At 35.7% G+C, this 18,078-nt stretch overlaps 1 protein-coding gene across 1 annotated transcript; it reads left to right on the top strand.

The window, feature by feature from the left end:
* The first annotated feature begins 1,965 nt into the window (after positions 1–1,965).
* LOC139714308 (beta-4C adrenergic receptor-like) lies at positions 1,966–8,072 on the top strand. Its single transcript, XM_071626023.1, has 3 exons — positions 1,966–2,629; positions 5,419–5,690; positions 7,947–8,072. Exons 1-3 carry the CDS (start codon positions 1,966–1,968, stop codon positions 8,070–8,072), a joined length of 1,062 nt encoding a protein of 353 aa, XP_071482124.1.
* Positions 8,073–18,078: the final 10,006 nt, after the last annotated feature.

The following is an 18,078-nucleotide window of genomic DNA, read 5'->3' as shown; positions in this document are numbered from 1 at the left end:
GCTTCTATTTAGATGTCATTAGAGTCCAGCCTGTTTCGCTAACGTGGAGACTATTATCAAGCCAAACAATGAACCTAAAGTTGGGACAGATTGGACAAGATCTAGTTCGGAAGAATACCTGGAAATTCTAAATATATTCTAGAAAGTGGCAAGGTGGGCGCAAGATATTGTTCCTGAATGGCTCAGTGAAACAGAACCTAACTTCTGAGGACTGATTGATCCCCAAATTTTCCCTGACATTAGTTTAATTCAACTTCAGGATTGATTTTAGTGCTTATTGAAACACCCCCAGCCTGGTAACCATTTGATATTACAACTGGCTGATCTTGACTTTTTATACTCGTGTGGATACTGAGTCAGTCTGCTAGTGAGACTTTTACATCTATCATCTCACCGCTAAAACCACGCCACCACGTCAGTCATCAATATTTACATCTTATCAAAAATATACAAACGATATACCCAGACGCACACACACAGACACACGCAAGCACACACACACACAGAAAGAAAATATGCAGAGGGAGAGAGAGAGAGAGAGAAAGAAGAGTGTGTTTCAATATGACCCATGGACGTAGTTCTTTATATTTTACGGCGAATAATAATTTCTAAGTCGATTTTCTTTGTAGTAAGTACTTTCTTTGAGGTCAGCTAATAATCATAATTTCTTTTTTCCTTATGAAAGTTTGTTTTAAGCTTCAATTATTAAGAAAGAAAAAAAAAGATATCAGACATATCTAATTTTGGAATCATTTTTCCCAATCAAGATGTACATTGTATGCATATTTACAACTTAACAATCTCCTTGATTGCTTTGATATACATTTGTGAGTGTGTGTGTGTGTGTGTGCGTGCGTGCGTGTGTGAACCCATATGCACTATTATTTTCAACAGCCGTCATGTTGGATATAGCAATTGTCAACAAAGTGAATGTCATTGCCTTTATACCTCTCCCCCTTTCCTTGGTGTTGTTGTTTGTGGTGTGTGTGTGTGTGGGGGGGGGGGAGGGGGTTGTCTGTTCCGTCCCTATATGTTTTGTGAGTCGTCATTCGTGTAACTCTTCCTCCGCAATACGAATCGAGGGAAATGCATTGAATAAGCTACGTAGAAAAGAAATACTGTCCAATAATTAGCATAATACACCGACATGTTGCGAAAACGTATTTCCATTGCACTCGCTATGATAATGACATTCTATGATTTATCACGTATACATCGACTTGTCGCGAAAACGTCCTCCCATTGCACTCGCTATAATAGCAACACTCTTTAATTCATTACGTAAATTGATTAGCAATAATCAGTTGCGATGTTTCTGTTCCCTTGTCATATCGAAGAGGACTCACCAATTTCTCAAGCGTTTTCAACGATGTAGTTCTTCAATCCCGCCATCTTCCCTCATAAATGTTCCTCATCAGATCCATTACAAACACGGTCGGGTTTGATTGGACAGTTCATTATTGCATCCGCCTCACAACACTCGGCATATGTCTGCGGTGTATTAGACGAATGCACTCAGGAGCTTTGGGGTGATATATAAGCACCGACGCTCGAAGCATGACAAACGTTTGCACAAGACGTGGATAGCTCCAGTGATGTCCGTTGTTTCTTTGTGGGAATTTTTGCAACGCATCACTCTTCTTTGCCTTGAACAGCTAGAGGACTTTTCTCTTTGCCCAGAACACTAGAATCTGTCAATCTTTTGATTGAGATCATTCAATTAGTTAACAAAGATACACTCTATCATCTTCGCTTTTTAGACTTTGAAACACTAACGACCACCTGTACAACACAATTTACCATCTTGTGATAGATATGTATTAGAGATCGTTAGAAGTTGATATTACATGAACATTGACACACACTTATTATTTCACGTCCCTTGACTAAGACAAAGCGATTATTTTATTGGAAAACTTACTATCGCATTTTATCTCGAGAGAAGTTTTATGTTATTTGCTCATCATGTCAGATGTCTCACAAATGTCGAGTACATCAGATAGCGCTTTCTTTGAGATCTCTAATAATCTCGATATTTTCGAGAATATTACAGCAGAGAGCGGGCAATCGAACGTTAGCTCCTGGTTCTCGTCCCTTTTCGGCACCCTGTCGGTTGCGATTGCCCTGACTGCAATCTTAGGAAACTCACTCGTCATCGCCACCATTCTGACCAACCGTCAACTGATGACGTACACGAACAGCTTCGTCGTCGGCTTGGCGATGGCGGATCTCTGCAACGGTATTGAGATCACTTTCCGAAGCGTGAACACGTACATGGGGTACTGGCCGTTTGGCAAGGTCGGCTGCGAGCTCTTTCTCTTCTTCGCTAACTACACCGTGCAGGTCATTTACATTCTCACACTCGTCATCGCAATCGATCGCTTTCGCTCGATCAGGAGCCCGCTACACCATCTTCGGATGAAACGCCTAACGTACGCCGTACGGCAAATAGTGGCGACCTACATCAGCCAGGTGCTGGTCATCTCATTCTACTTATATGCGTTACCACTGATGCTAGGCAGGGGGTTCGATATTCCAGATAAAGTGTGCCTGTCTCGATTCAGCATCAACGAAAATATTGGCCTTTACATTATGTTGATAACTCGCTACATTCCTATTCTCACAACAGGCATGTTGTACATAATAATATACGGAATCATTACTCGTCGAAAATTGTTCAAGAAGACATCGACAGCAGAAGCGACGTCAACTAATCCCGGTAAGGAATATTTTTGTTATTTTCTAACGTGATTTTGCATTTCAATTTTTCAAATTTTGCCCCCCAAAAAATTGTAAGCATAGCTTAATGTTCCTTTTATCTACGTAGAAATGCACTTACAACGAACTCAGATGTTTAGCAGTGAAATGCACTCAACAAAAAAAGAAATAAACACTTTTTCAAATTTATCTTTCTCATAGACTATCTGGTTAAAAATGGTGTTTTATATACCATGTTAACGGTAATTTAATTAGCTATCGTTCTAGTAGGTCAATGAAAATGTTAACTTTACGCATGCGTAAACACATTCGTTTTTCTCTTCCAAGGCGCAAAAGTAAAAATTGCAAAATGGACAAGTTGTTATTCACGCGTATTTGCTCTTCCATATAGTAATGAGAACAGAAGACAAATTCAACACAATAGAAATGCAAATTAATTTGCAAAAATCAACCTACGATTTCAATAACGTCTCTGTAAACCTCCTAAGATAAAAAAGGCAAAAAATAATGGAGGAAAATGAAGAATTTTCGGTCAAATCCGCAGTCAAAAAACATAAGAGAAAAATTATGGTAACAAAGAAGTTTATAAGTTTGAAACGTCATTCCAAATTTAGAAAATTTGAAATTATACTTGGTTCTTAAATTTTTCTCGTGCATTCTTAAATTCGTTAATTAAAGGCAAAATGAAGAAATTCTGTCGAATCAAGGGAACAGAAAAACTTATTTCTGCTGTTTAATTCACGTCTCTCATTGCGTTAAATTGGTCTTTGGTTGTCACTGCTATCTTGGAGGACATTTGCAAATGAATTTCAATATGTGCAATTTTTCATTTTCTGCTTTGGAGGACAAAAACGAATGTATTCACTCACGCGTAAAATTTCCGTTTGTATATACCTACCAGGTTGATAGCCAATGAAATAATCTTTGATAATTTTATGGTATATGACACATTGATTTTTATCAAAATCTTCTATGAAAAATATTAACTTGAAAAAGTGTTTACTTTCTTTTTTTTTGTTCAGTTTACATTCAAACTCCCCTTTTTAGAAAAGAAGAAGAAGTACCATGAAATATTTCTCAATTCCAAGAAATTTCGCAGTATTATGGTCCTTGATACTGTGCATTCGATTTGAATTTCATGCGATTAAATGGCACTTGATCAACAGCGTTTAAAGCGTACATTAAAAATTGTACTGCTCATGCCATTGAGTGAAAGCATTCATGATGAATAAGATAAAGCATATTTTTCATAGAAGTAACTTATTTAGCGACAACATCAATTTCAATATCATTAATTTTCCCAAAAGGATTGAATAGAATGATCAGCGGCAGGTGTTGATACATATCAAACTGATCTAACTCTATAGTTTTGGCAATTATTGTTCACTTGATATTATTTTTATGTTTCCTTAAATTTGATTCGGTTATTGTACAACATGAATTGATAGCCACTTTTCTCACAAACAAGAACCGTGCAAAAAGAGGAACAGAAATCTGTATTTTCAAAGCCATTTTTCACCAATCCCTGTAGGCGTATATGTAACCCAAAACTTTTACCCTGGATCAGGGTTTCTTTTGTTCAACCGGACAGCTTCTATATAATATAAAACCGAGAAAACTAACAAACGTCAAATCTTGTAAATTATACCTAATAACAATCTATACAAGCATTTTCATGGGGCCATTTCGTTACAAATTTTCTTTTAGAATATTTCAAACATTTATGTGGGCCCATATCACATTCACAGCATTGCATGAAAAGCAAATAAATATTTTATTGTCGAAATAAATCATTGCTGAGCAAGACGATAAAGTCTGAAAACCAATAAACGTCTCAATATCTACGATATTAGTATGATCGTAGCAGGGCAATTGTAATGAAGAGAAGAATGCTTCGAAAAGGCTTTTCTATAGTGTTTAATCTATGTTCATAAATGTGCGGAATAAAATGACAGTCCTTAAGAAGTTTATCAGCTTTCCAATTAAGAATGGGTATTATCATTATTTGATGTTATTCGTTGTCATTGTTTTCAACGTTCATTAAATCTAGTCAAATTATTGAGTTTACAGAATACGGTCTTAAGAAAAAAAGCCGGGGTATGAATTCAACCTTTACAACGTTTCTTTATAAAGGACACGTAAGTAGTGGGCACAAACTTGCCTGAACGCTTGCGATTACAATTAGACGGGAGTAAGGAAGAAGATTAAACAAAAATAAATCCATCTAAGACTGTTCAAAATGACCTCTTCATATAGTCCTCTGAAATAGCCTTCAAATTGTCCTGAAATGGGCATATCTTCATCATACTTATACGAAATAGCAAAGTCTTGAGATTTCAAGGCCTCGCTAAAGATGCATGTTGTGTACAATGTTTCATCTTTCATTGTCTTTAACAAGTAATATTATTGATTTTCACATAATGCGTACTACACTAAACAAGCTCAATCTAACCCAAATTACCATTGCCACTAGCATTGAGTGTTTGACCTGATCTGACTTCTTCACTTCGATTTGATTACAATGTCACATCTACGATTGAACATCAACCCTACAACAATAATGATTTACGAAGTGGCGGCATCAATATTTTTATTATGTTTTCTTTTTTTATTGGAACATTCATGATAATATTATGACATCGGCCCAGCTGAAAATGTCTTAAGCTCTTTTAACACCTTTTTCCTAACTATCTCTAATAGTGTCAACTGTTCTACGGACAGGGAACTCTCGAGAAAGTCGCAGTGTGGCTGCAGTGTCGGTAAAGTTTGGCAAGTCAACCGTGGATGAAGGGGATCTCGAGACCGCTACCCACCAGCACCCCTCGGCAGGTGGGAAGAAAAGGAGCTACCACCGGGCGGAACGAACTCTAACCATGATCTTCTTCATTCTCCTCGTCTCTAGTCTGCCGTTTATAATAGCCTACAGTGTTCACGTGTTGTGCAACCATTGCGTGTCCATCGGAGTCTTCAACGTATGTCCACATTCTTCTGACAAAGATTCAAACTTAGTATGGAGTACCACAAGTCAAAGTAACAACGCTTATTATCCTTATAAACTACAGAAAATCATCAATCTTGCACATATTACGATTCAGCAAGACAAAAGGGTATATTCTTTTTGTTTCAAAAGAGAAATAGACAAAAACACACGATCTACATGAATAATGGGAAGAAAATATCTGCCCAAAGCATAAACAAAGTTTACCATTTCTCTGTACTGTTTCCGAATGTTGTCTGCCATTGCATCCTAATAAATCCTATAGCAGAGAGGCATTTTAGGTTTTTTTTTTTTTTTCCTCAGGGAACTTAATTGAATATGAATTAAAAAAAAAAAAGTCATCCGTGTTACCTTGTCGTTATAATATGTTCGTTTTCATTGCCATATGATAGAACACCCAATGATCTTGATTGAATTTTCTTCAATCCCCCAAATAAAAGAGCACAATTCATTACATGGTTACGATTTAGCTGCAAGCTACTTTACTCATATCGTTGGAGGTCTGTACAAGCACAGAATGATGACATAATTTGGCTCTTAATCTGACTGATTAAAACTGCCAACGTCTGACATGCAATGATGAAGAAGCCAAGGATATAGAAAGTACAAGATGCGATTGATCTTTCTTACCAAAGGAAATTATGTAACGTATTTGACCCGTCTATGTCTATACTCAGACCCTGGAAAACAGCTATAGGCACATCATACTGACCTACAGGTCCTAATTGTTTGCTATGGGATATTGACAATAGATCACATAATGTTCAACCAAGTGTCAGATGTTCAGAACTTCCTTAACCTATTGAGAATGGACCGGTTTTGCTACAACACGCATTTCCCATAGACACCTGCCCAAGTATACTCGGGACTCGTCCTCAACGGGTTAAATACAAATCGAGCAAGTCAGGTTATGAGATGTATGAAAGAGATCTGAAGAAAAATAAAATCCCTTTGGCAATCAATGTTCCAACATCACATTGTCATGATTGTAGACTACTGAGGAACGCCTTTTCCGAAAAACGCAAGAGACATGTCGGATGAGTGGATCGATATGGCATGCCCTCATTTTCTGACCGAAAGTGATAATTTAGGGAACTTTTGGAAACTTTAGAGTTTAAATTTTAAAACAACCAAATGAGTTTTTTTTTCTTTTTGGAATTAACTCAATATTCTTCAAGTTGTTAATGTTTAACTAAACCAAGTTTATCTGTATTAATGCATAATGGCGTAACCACCCTCAGAGACGGCGACCGTCTCTGAAGTTATAATCGGAGTTTTTTTAAATTATTGTTCATCATCTATGATAAAAGAAAAGTTGATACGTTCATTAATGACCACGCTGGTATATAATATATTTCTATTTTCTATGTTCCTTCATTTAGACATCAAAGGAAAACATACATCACTACACGAATCAACGCATTATAATAATGTTAAGTGTACGTAGGCCATATCCATTGTATCTCGTCTTTGTCATTTTGGGATAAAATTTCTACATGTCTTATGATCGCAATACATCTTGTTAGTGACTGATTTAATCACAGCTTTAAGGCTAGCTGCATAACACCGATAGGAATGAGAAGAGGGATGCTAATTCGGATCAAAATGAAGTTAATTCCTTTATTAACATGCATAAATATTTGTAACCAACAAGACAATACGAAGAATAACAATTCTATTATGGGGCGTTGTGGCATAGTGGATAAGACTCCCGTTCGGAGGACACGAGTTCGAATCCCGCCCAGTGCTTACGTCCTTGGACAAGATGTTTTTACCCACTAAGTCCCTCTCGACCCAGGTGTATGAATGGGTACCTGGCAGCGCTAGGGTAATATTTTTTTGTTTGTCCTCAAACTGAGGGACTTTGTTTAAATCAATTGTTCAGATTCATGCAAAAGTCAATACAAGCATAAAACAATTGCAATCATAGTTCAATTTACATCAAATGAACATTCTGTATGTAATGGATTTTATCATCGATTGCTGGAATACTTCTCTTTTGGGAAATATCATTACAATGTAACAGAAAGTCATATTTGAGCTGGGGTAATAATAATAGCAGGACCCTCTGGTAGAGCAGTGGCAACACTGAAGAGGCTACCTTTGGTAAATAAGACCTACCCTTGGTATTATAGTGGAAGCAGCTGGTGTATAGGAGTAATAATCATAATGAATGGAATAGTGACTTTTCTAACTTTCCCTCGCCATCTCTCACATTCTATTCTATCAGGCCGTTGTGGTGGTTAGCCACATGAGTTTCGCCATCAACCCAATCTGCTACGCTGCGGGGAACCCCATGATCAGAGCTGGGATCATTAATCTGATCTGTACACCACCACGAGCGGGAAAATATTAAGGAATTCGTCGCCAAAGGATCAACAGCAGGAAACGAAAGCCAGCTTATATAATACACACCGACCACACACACCAACAATGATTGCACTAACAGCTATAAATCTGCGTCGAAATTTTCTCCCCTTTTCATGCCTTCTATTTACAGTGATGTTCTATCAATCTTGTATCCTCCCATGCGTCGGAATAGCTTGCCTTACAAAACATAGGGACATTTGCGTATCACTCTCATTTTGAGAGCACTGCACAATAGGATACCTGCATACAAGCAAAACAAAATTTCCTGGGACTTAGACGCATAGCAAGCAAACTCGGCCGGAAATTCGTCTTATCTTTAGCCACTAGCCTTTGCATCAGCTTTCACGTTTTACTAATGTCTGATGTACATACACTCAGCAAAAAAAGAAAGTAACGCTTTTTCAAGTTTATATTTCTCATAGAATATTTGGCTGAAAGGTAATGTATTATATACCATATCAAAGGTAATTTAATTGGCTATCAACCTAGTGGGTCAACAAAAAGGGGAATTTTACGCATGAGTAAACACCTTTGTTTATCTCTTCCAGGGCAGAAAAGTAAAAATTGCAAAACTGAACAAGTTGTCATTCTTGCGTATGTGCTCTCCCATAGAACAATAAGAACAAACATCAAATTTCACACAAAGGGAAACATGAATTAGGTTGCAAAAATAAATCTTTGATCTGTATGATATCTTTTAAGACCAAATGATCAGTGAAGGCTAAAAATAAAGGAGGAAAGCAAAGAATCTTATGTCAAATTTGAATTCAAATGAAATAAAAAAAATGTAATAATCAACAAAAATGGTAGAAATTTGAGGGTTTTTTTTTCAAATTAGGAAATTGTATATAAAATTTGGTTCTTGAGTTTGTCTCATGAATTCTTAAACCACTAGATTAAAAGAAATAAATAAAGAAATTCTGCTCATTTTATCATCTGTATGCTTATTATTCCCTATGTTATTTGAAGTTTGATTTGACAGAAAATTTTTATTTCCCCCTTTAATCTCCCATTTTGCTTTTCTTAGAGGTCATAAAGAGATAAAGAGAATGAAAACTTGTTTTTGCTATTTCACTCATGTCTCTCATTGTGTTAAACTGGTCTTTTGTTGCCAACGTTATTGTGAAGGGTATTTGCCAATGAAAGAGAACATGCCAATTTTTGCAACTTTTAATTTTGTGCTTTGAAGGACAAAAACGAATGTGCTCACTCATGCGTAAAGTTTTCTTTTTTTTATCAACCTATGAGCTTAATAGCCAATTAAATTACCTTTAATATGGTACATAATACATTGATTTTCATCACAATCGTCTATGTAAAATATGACCTCGAAAAAGTGTTTACTTTCTTTTATTGCTGAGTGTATATTGTTTTTTTTTTTCAGTTGTCCGTTTTGTGCATACACCAATGATATTTTGTTTTTATGCAGACACATTCACTCATTATGGTGTATATCATATCTATCATTTGAGTGACTGTAATTTGTACATCACTTTTTTTTCTGTTAACTTTTGCTATACAATTTAGTGATCTTTTTTTTATCGACCTTGTAAAATCTTACGTGCTCTTTGGTATATGGCAGAACTGTAGTTTCCAAAGTTCATTGCACAAAGACATATCAGGAACAACGTACGAGAATGTTGTCAGGAAGGTATAATTCTGTTCAGTTTCTGAAAATGTACTGTAACTTTTTTTTTCATTTAGTTTACTTTTTTTATTTCCTTTCAATTTCTTCTTTCTATTGTATGAGTCGAGGGATAGTCCACTTTGCGATCGATACAACTTACTCAAAATGCTCCTCCATTTTTTTCCTGCAGTATGGTATAGTATTCATGATGAATAGAGGCGACGTACAAAGCGCCATTACCTCCTGACCCGCTACAAGTAAAGATTCTAAAGGAGTGCAAAATATGCATCGATTTCCACTTACATTTCATTTGAGAGTAAGCTGATTTTACATCGCAGGGTCTCGATCAATATTGTTCCAAAAGCTATGAATCCAGGGAAGAACCTTAAAACTACATCTTTCTTTTATCTCCCAGTCTGTCTGTATTCAGTTTGTAATCGATACAAGCAGTCGCAGCGGAAATGTTGGTCGAAAAAAAGAATTCAAGAGAAATAATAAAAAAATATAGCCCAGCAAAGTAATACTAATGGAGATGATTGATAGAAAATAGAATAATAATTCAAGAGATTTTTTGATTTTTTTTTCTGTTTTGATCTTTTTATTTATTTAACAGAAATCAATAGAAGAGAAGGGGTTTGCTCAGATTAGAAAGTAAGGCTTCTTATGTCTTCGTTAAAAAAAAAGTTTCTTTTTCTGGTATTTTTGTTGGTGTTCATGCTTTGAAGCCTTATTTGCGCGATTAAAGTGTTTGATGACAACTTTTTGGTTGGTGTTCTTGAATTGCTATTTTTTCTTTCCTTTTTAGTGCTCTTGATTTAGAATAATAAATTCAGGATATTCAGCAAAGCAAGTGGTGGTTATCGAAATGGCTTCACCCATTTGTATTGTAATAATTTGTATTTGAAATACCACGCAGCTAGCAAACAATAACTGAATGTTCAAATGTAATCAAGGATGGATGATGAAATCGAAATAAAATATTGTTTGAAACATTAGTAAGACACTCAAGCCGATTAGAATTTATGTTGTCATCATTCATATCACCATTTCATTATGATTTCCTCATATCGGGGCAAGTTTATAATCATTGTCATATCTTATTACTACTGTCATATCTATAAGAAAGATGAGTAAATATCATTATTACATCAGTAATACCAGTTAATATGTTATAAAACTGAGTCAAAGGGCACTACTTGGGTAAACCATCTTCTTGGATTTAAACCTGAATTTCTCTCTTAACGAGTGAAGAGCTGTAGCCTTTGGTGGCTTGAATGCATGTGTGTGTGTGTGTGTGTGTGTGTGTGTGTGTATGTGTGTATGTGTGTGGGTGGGTTTGTTTGTGTGATTATCCATTTGTTCGCCACTTCGACGTAGCTTAGATTTTTTACAATGTTTTTACATTGAACAGACAATCCTAGACAATTTCCAAAAGCTTTATCAATGAATATTCATGATATTCATGTGTGTGTGCTTGTGTTGTGTATCTACTTATGATTTTATCAATCTGAAAACCATCTCATAGATTATATCGTCAACACAGTCTATAATGTTTTCACATGGAAGAACATAAAATGTTAGCCTATTTCCTAAAGAATTCGCACTTTAATAGTCAAGACTTCTCCTTCAACATGTTCACGAGTGATTGCGTTTGGACTTTGAAACAGTGTTTTTCTGAAGCTGTTCTTTGGAAAGATTAGAAAGCTGAGAGTCTGGAAGGTATATGTCGAATTTGATGCTAAAACTCAGGAAATTGCCACTCATTCATTCATTTATTTTGCAAAATATAAAACAATATACAACTTACAGGTCATTACAAAGAAACAAATACATGCCAGAACTCCTAAGAAGCAATTGTGTGTTTGTTGCTGGAGCCCTCAAACCAAAAAAAAAAAAAAAAAAAGATAAAATACTGTACATACAATCAACCCACACTTATTGTGACATGGACCAATATATACAGAAGATTAGTCCAAATTGAAATAACACATGTACTTACATCATCTTGTTGCCATTCAACAACTTGTACAGGGCGTATAATAAAAAAGGCAATCCAACTTTTAGAGGGTTACTATTTCATAATTGTCAACTACAGAGAGCACAATATGTTGGTTGTGAGGAAAGAGGAACTCTTCTGCTTGCCACTGAAACCTAATTGCGTTACAAATGACATGAATGACTAAGCGCTTTAACTTTAAAGAAAACAGTGAGAAACTGCACTTTTTCCAAGTTTGACTGTGATCATGAAAGAACATTGAATGTCTTACTGAAATTAATGAGATCTGACAATGAAAGTGGTCAATAAAAAGTCGACAACTGATGGTTTGTGTTTAGGGTTTCTCCCATCCTTGTATAATGGTCCATAACCTTCAACATGGCCACGTGTTCGATTACTTGGTCACTCCCACAAAGGCCAACCCACGCAATCCATTTTTTCTCTCTTCATATAATCAAGGCATAGTCTGTCTCTGCGAGCTATGTGTTGAAAATGAACAGAGAAAAAAAATACCCAATTATTCTAACTTGGGTAAAATATCGAAAATGAGTGATAATGTTGGAAAACTAAGACTACTTTAAAACATACGTACATAGGTTTCTCTTCAGACCATCTCTCTCTCTCTCTCTCTCTCCCTCTCTGTGTTCCTCTCTCTCCGTCTCTATACACAAGTGTTTAATGTCTCTTATGTCATCACTTTTGAAAGTTGTTGGAGAAGTATAAGGATTTGTGTATATTTTGTGTATATTTTATATATTTTAGTCTATAAGTTTGTGTATGCATATATAATTGTGACATGAAAACTATGTTTAATTTTCATTGCAGTTCTTCCAATGTGTATGTACAAGTGTATTTGATTAATTTTGATATTTTGGTCATCAGGTGTCCTTTATGAATATATATATTTACATGTATATATATATATTTATATATATATATATATATTAATAAATAAATAAGTAAATATATATAAACATATATATATATATATATATACATATATATTTGTTTGCAAAAACCGATAAGTCCATTTTTGAAGATTTTGAAGTACGGTCTCTATCATAAAGAACAAAATAATACCTTTTAAGTGATATATTGGTCACTACATATAAAGGTATATTTTTGAAGGTATTGTCAAAAGAAGCAAAAATTTTCTTATTGTTCTCTATATTTTTCTTGACCTTTAATCGCAAATATCTCCATTTGACAATTTTGGACTTATCGGTTTTTGCGAACAAACGCTTCATTTATATATAATTGTGTAGTTTTATATTTTAACCGAAGAATGATTGTATGATTATGTATGTTATTACAAAATGAAATATGATACTGTACAACATTTTGCAATTTAGCCATCTCCATGGCAGCAAATGAATTTTTAAATAAACCATTACCATTCCATCAGCATATAGGAACAGACAGTGAATACACTGTTGGCCAAGGAAAAGATAACTCACGGCGGGACATGCAGGGCCCTCACACTGCCCTAGCGAGATGTCAGATATCTCTGTCACACAATGGCTGTGAACAAAATAAAAAGCAATATCATGAATATATTATTTGGAATACAAGTGGGAAAATGTACACTTGTTTGGAAACCGGGTCTGTTGGAGCAATAATAATAATAATTGACAGTGCTTATACAGCGCATAACACAAGGTCATAATGTCCCTATGCGCTCAAAAATGAAAGTTTTATACAAAAAAAAAAATACAATTCCAATTACAGTAATGTAAACAAATGCGTTTTCAAGGCAGACTTGAAACTATTTATATTTGTGATTTATCTTAATTTCTGAGGTAAATTATTCCATAAGGTAGGGTACCAATAGCAAATGTTCGTTCTCCGTAAAATTTGGTTCTTCTATTTGGAATAACAAAATCTTTACTTTTTAAACGAAGTTTCCTCACTGGTGTGCAGACTCGAAGTAGCTCCCTTTAATAAATAATGTGGAGCAAACATAATAAAAACATTCAAATGCTGATAACAATGTCTTAAATTGACTCCGATTTTTCACTGGAAGCCAGTGTAAGCTTCCTAAAACTGGTGAAATTTGTTCATGTTTCTTGAGTTTGGATACTACTCGTGCAGCAGAGTTTTGGATTCAAGAAGAAAGAAGAAGAAGAAGAAGAGGAGGAGAAAGGTAAAGGAAGAAAACAAAAACAAAAAACAAAAACAAAAACAACTCACGTATACAGTAGACACATGTAGGTAACACGCGATCAGACCACACACTATGTTCCTCTCATGTGTGCTACAAGGCCACGTCACCCCTGTGTTGAATACATGAAACTTGAGGAACATGATGAAACTAAGAGTGCATTACAATGTACATGGCAAAACTTTCACTAAAAAACAAAAATAGTGTGCATCAATGCTCATTAATGCTCAGGAAACACTGTAAACCTCATACATGCTGTATTGTTTGACAAGAGGTATGCAACTTGTAAGATAATCGAGAAATTGTGGTAACAGGATAGAAGGAAAGCTTGGCTATATCTATGCTCACAAAATGCCAAATGAAATGAAATGCCAAAATTAAAGACTTGAATGGATCTAGGCTATACATAAATCGCAGACAAATCAGTATTGTTGCCATGTTAGTAATAGAAGGGTCATGCACTTTGTACTGATATATCAATTTTTGTTTGTATCATATTATTATGTGTAAGTAAGTGTATGTATGAGTAGTTTTATTGTATGGAGTTTCGACTATTATACTTTTTCATGTGAAGTTGGACCCCTCGGAAGACCAGCACGGCCACGAAGGCCTAGCTGAGCAGGGCAATCCATCCGTTTTCCTTCAGTTATATATCCCAGTTTCATTGTATCTTTGTTATTTTTGTGATTTTACGGTGAATAAATAAACAAACAAACAAACTCTGAACATGATTATGAGAAATTCACTTCATTAGGTTTGATTGTTTTTTTTTTGTGTGTGTGTGTGACCTGTGTCTTTGTTGTATTGTACCACTTCTGTTTCCTTGTGCTGGAGTGACAGTGATCTTATAGCACGTTCAACAGAGGACACAAGAGCTTTCACCTGTGAACTCTGAATACAAGTTCGAGGAGGTGGGGGGGGGGGGGGGGGGCGCTTCAACTCTCCTTGTGGCACCACTCTCCTCATGACACCACTCCCCGCATCTCCCCTGCAGCGAATCGAACAGTTTTGGTATGTGGGTATGATACTGCTGTGACATTATAGACGGGGGTTTCCTGTCAAGTTCTGCAAGTATTCAACCCTTAATTCCGTTGAGGAAAAACTTCAATAATTTAGAGCCACTGCATTTATCAAATATCAGTTTAAAGAGGAAGTACATTTAACTCTTTATGTGCCACGTTCGCACGTCCGACTCAGTCGACGGCGTGCCAACTTCGCATATTCTACTCAAACCCACGTACCCTTCAAAACCGATTGATAAATCGCCAAATGCCGCGGTGCAATTACAGCTTTTCTCGCACTTCCATTTGACTCACATAGGGCTAACACCTGTAAATAAAATGGAATGTCCCCGACTGCTTCACAATATTGTACCAAAGATACCGAAATAAATGAAGAAAAAAATTAATCAAAAATCAGAAATGCAATTTGGCATAAAACTAGCTGCAGATATTGAGTAGGAATTCCTCTAAAAACTGCATTTTGGTGCGAAGATGAAAGCTTTACTCATGGGACTATATTTAATGGAGTGCATGAACAGAAAATGGGTGTTTTTTTCTTCTGTTGTTGTTGTTGTTTTTTTTTTTTTGTGTGTGTGAAAAGAACTCGTAGTCTGGCTTTGCGGACCCTTGGACAAAGTTTGAGCTGAAGAACCCGCCTTGGAAATTTGATGGAAGAAAGGGTATAGCTCACTTATCCAGGTGAGTGAAGATGAAACACCTCATTTCTCCCAGCTATTTCACAGAATTTCTTGAATTTTGAATTTTAACAGAAGTCTCTTTGGGGAATTATTTACCCGAGTGAGCCCTATAGAGTATACATGTAATGCACACAAGTCAATCATTATGGGAAGTATTCATCCCGTACAAGCTCTGCTGATTTATGTTAATCTATTCTGTCAAATCCCTCCTCCCCCGTCTACTCCGCCTACCCCCACCCCCTAAATCTGCCTAACTACAATTTGTTTTGTTACTATGTTCTTGTGGTGCTAGATCTTAGTACATAGTAGTCATCAGGGTGAGTATCACACAACTTTGAATAAGGTGATGACGATACCCCCTTTAATAATCAAGGTTAACTGCCTGTATGTCGATATTCATCTTATGAAGAACTAATCAACACTGCAAGATATATTTTTGGAAAAAAACCTAAAGGGCATCATTTTCAAAAGTGTCATTTTCAAATTTTCTAAAGTGAGAAGCTTTACAACCCTTCAATGTGCAATTTCTCATTTGATGTAGGGGCAACTATCATCAAAAACACATTCATGATGTTAAAAAATCAATTAAGAAATATGACCTCTGATATAGGGCTCACATGTTTTAATGCAACAATAGTTCATAGTATATATACCAAAGTAGGCTGTATAATAATGATGGCTCGGTCACAGTAAGTTCATATTAATGTATAGTTTGTTTGTTTTTCTTCTTCTTCTTTTTCTTTTTCTTTTTTATTACATAAAATTGGCAACCTTACATCATCATTCTGGTCTTATCTTCTATCCGTTCTCCGTTTCTTTTTCACAAACACTGATTACTCGGGGCTTACAGCCAAACAAGCTAGCTTTCATGTAGGTCCCGTCATACTTCTCTTTGATCAACCCCATTTCGATTTCGATTTTGACCAGTTATCATTACATGTAATTACTGTGTTATCACCATGTATATTGTTTGTTTTCTGCACATTGTTCACAAGGTAAAAGAACTTGTCTGGTTTCTGTTGTAATGTTCATAAATGAGAAGTATGAAAATAAAATGAATTGAATTGAATTGACATCTGTAAATAAAATGGAATGTCCCTGACTGCTTCACAAAATCGTACCAAAGATACTAAAATAAATGAAGGAAAACAATTAATCAAAAATCAGAAATGCAGTTTGGCAAAAAAACTGAATAGCTGCAGATATTGAGTATGAATTCCTCTTCAAACTGCATTTTTGTTGGCAAATGAAAGCTTTTCTCATGGAATTTGAAGGGACTATACGGCTCTAATTGAAAAGTTTGTTTGCAAAAACCGATAAGTCCATATTTGCCAAATGGAGATGTTTGTGATTAAAGGTCAAGAAAAATAAAGAGAATAATAAGAAAATTTTTGCTTCTTTTGACCATTACTTCAACAATATACCTTTTTATACGTAGTGACCAATATATCCTTTAAAAGGTATTATTTTGTACTTTATGACAGAGACCGTACTTCAAAATCTTCAAAAATGGACTCATCGGTTTTTGCGAACAAACTCTTTATTTGATTGGGTGCATGTACATAAATAGGTGAATTTTTGAGTGAAAAGAACTCGTAATCTGGCTTTGCGGACCCTTGCTTGGACAGAGTTTGAGCTGAGGAACCCGCCTTGGAAATTTGATGGAAGAAAGGGTATATCTCACTTATCCAGATTAGTGAAGATGGAATACCTCATTTCTCCCAGCTATTTTACAGAATTTTTTGAATTTTGAATTGTAATACACGTCTCTATGGCGAAGTAGTTACCCGAGTGAGCCCAATAGCTTGAGTTTTATGTGGTGATTGACTATCAAGCGATGTGGCACCATCTCCTCATTGCACCACTCCCCGCATCTCCCCTGCTGCTACCCGAGCCGCAGTCATGCTGTGTTATGGTATGATACTGCTGTATAGATGGGGCTTTCCCGTCAAGTCCTGCAAGATATCACGCCAACTTTAATCCCGTTGAGGAAAACTTCAATAATTTAGAGCCACTGCTCTTATCAAATATCAGTCAAAGAGGAAGTATATTTTAAAAAGTCCCTCACTTTCAAAAGTATAGGACATTAACCTATCACATCATGTTCATCATTGATACTATTGGCACCTGTTTAGGCCAATTTTTGATGGGATTTTCCCTATTTCTGCCAAAAGATGGTGCGTTTTATTTCAATTAATATCCTTTAATGGGATGCGGGAGTTTTTGTGCAATGCATATTCTTTACGTAAACTGAGATAATAAAACAAGAACAAAGAAATATATAACTCTCTGACATTGTATGACCAAGGAGATTGGTATGACTTCATAAATAAGGCAATGTTGAAATAAACTGGAATGGACTACTATCGAGATACCCTGCACCGTCACACAAAGCAGAATCTTACAATACAATACAATACAATACAATACAATACAATACAATACAATACAATACAATACAATGCAATCTACGTAGAACACAATAAGCCAGTTCGGAGTTAGCTCACGG

Source organism: Diadema antillarum, unplaced genomic scaffold (genome assembly GCF_040938485.1).
Source record: "Diadema antillarum isolate AM-2024a unplaced genomic scaffold, OU_Dant_1.0 seq00002227_RagTag, whole genome shotgun sequence".
Classification (NCBI taxonomy): domain Eukaryota; kingdom Metazoa; phylum Echinodermata; class Echinoidea; order Diadematoida; family Diadematidae; genus Diadema; species Diadema antillarum.
The sequence above is the reverse complement of the archived record's forward strand: the minus strand, read 5'-3'. Positions and strand labels throughout refer to the sequence as shown.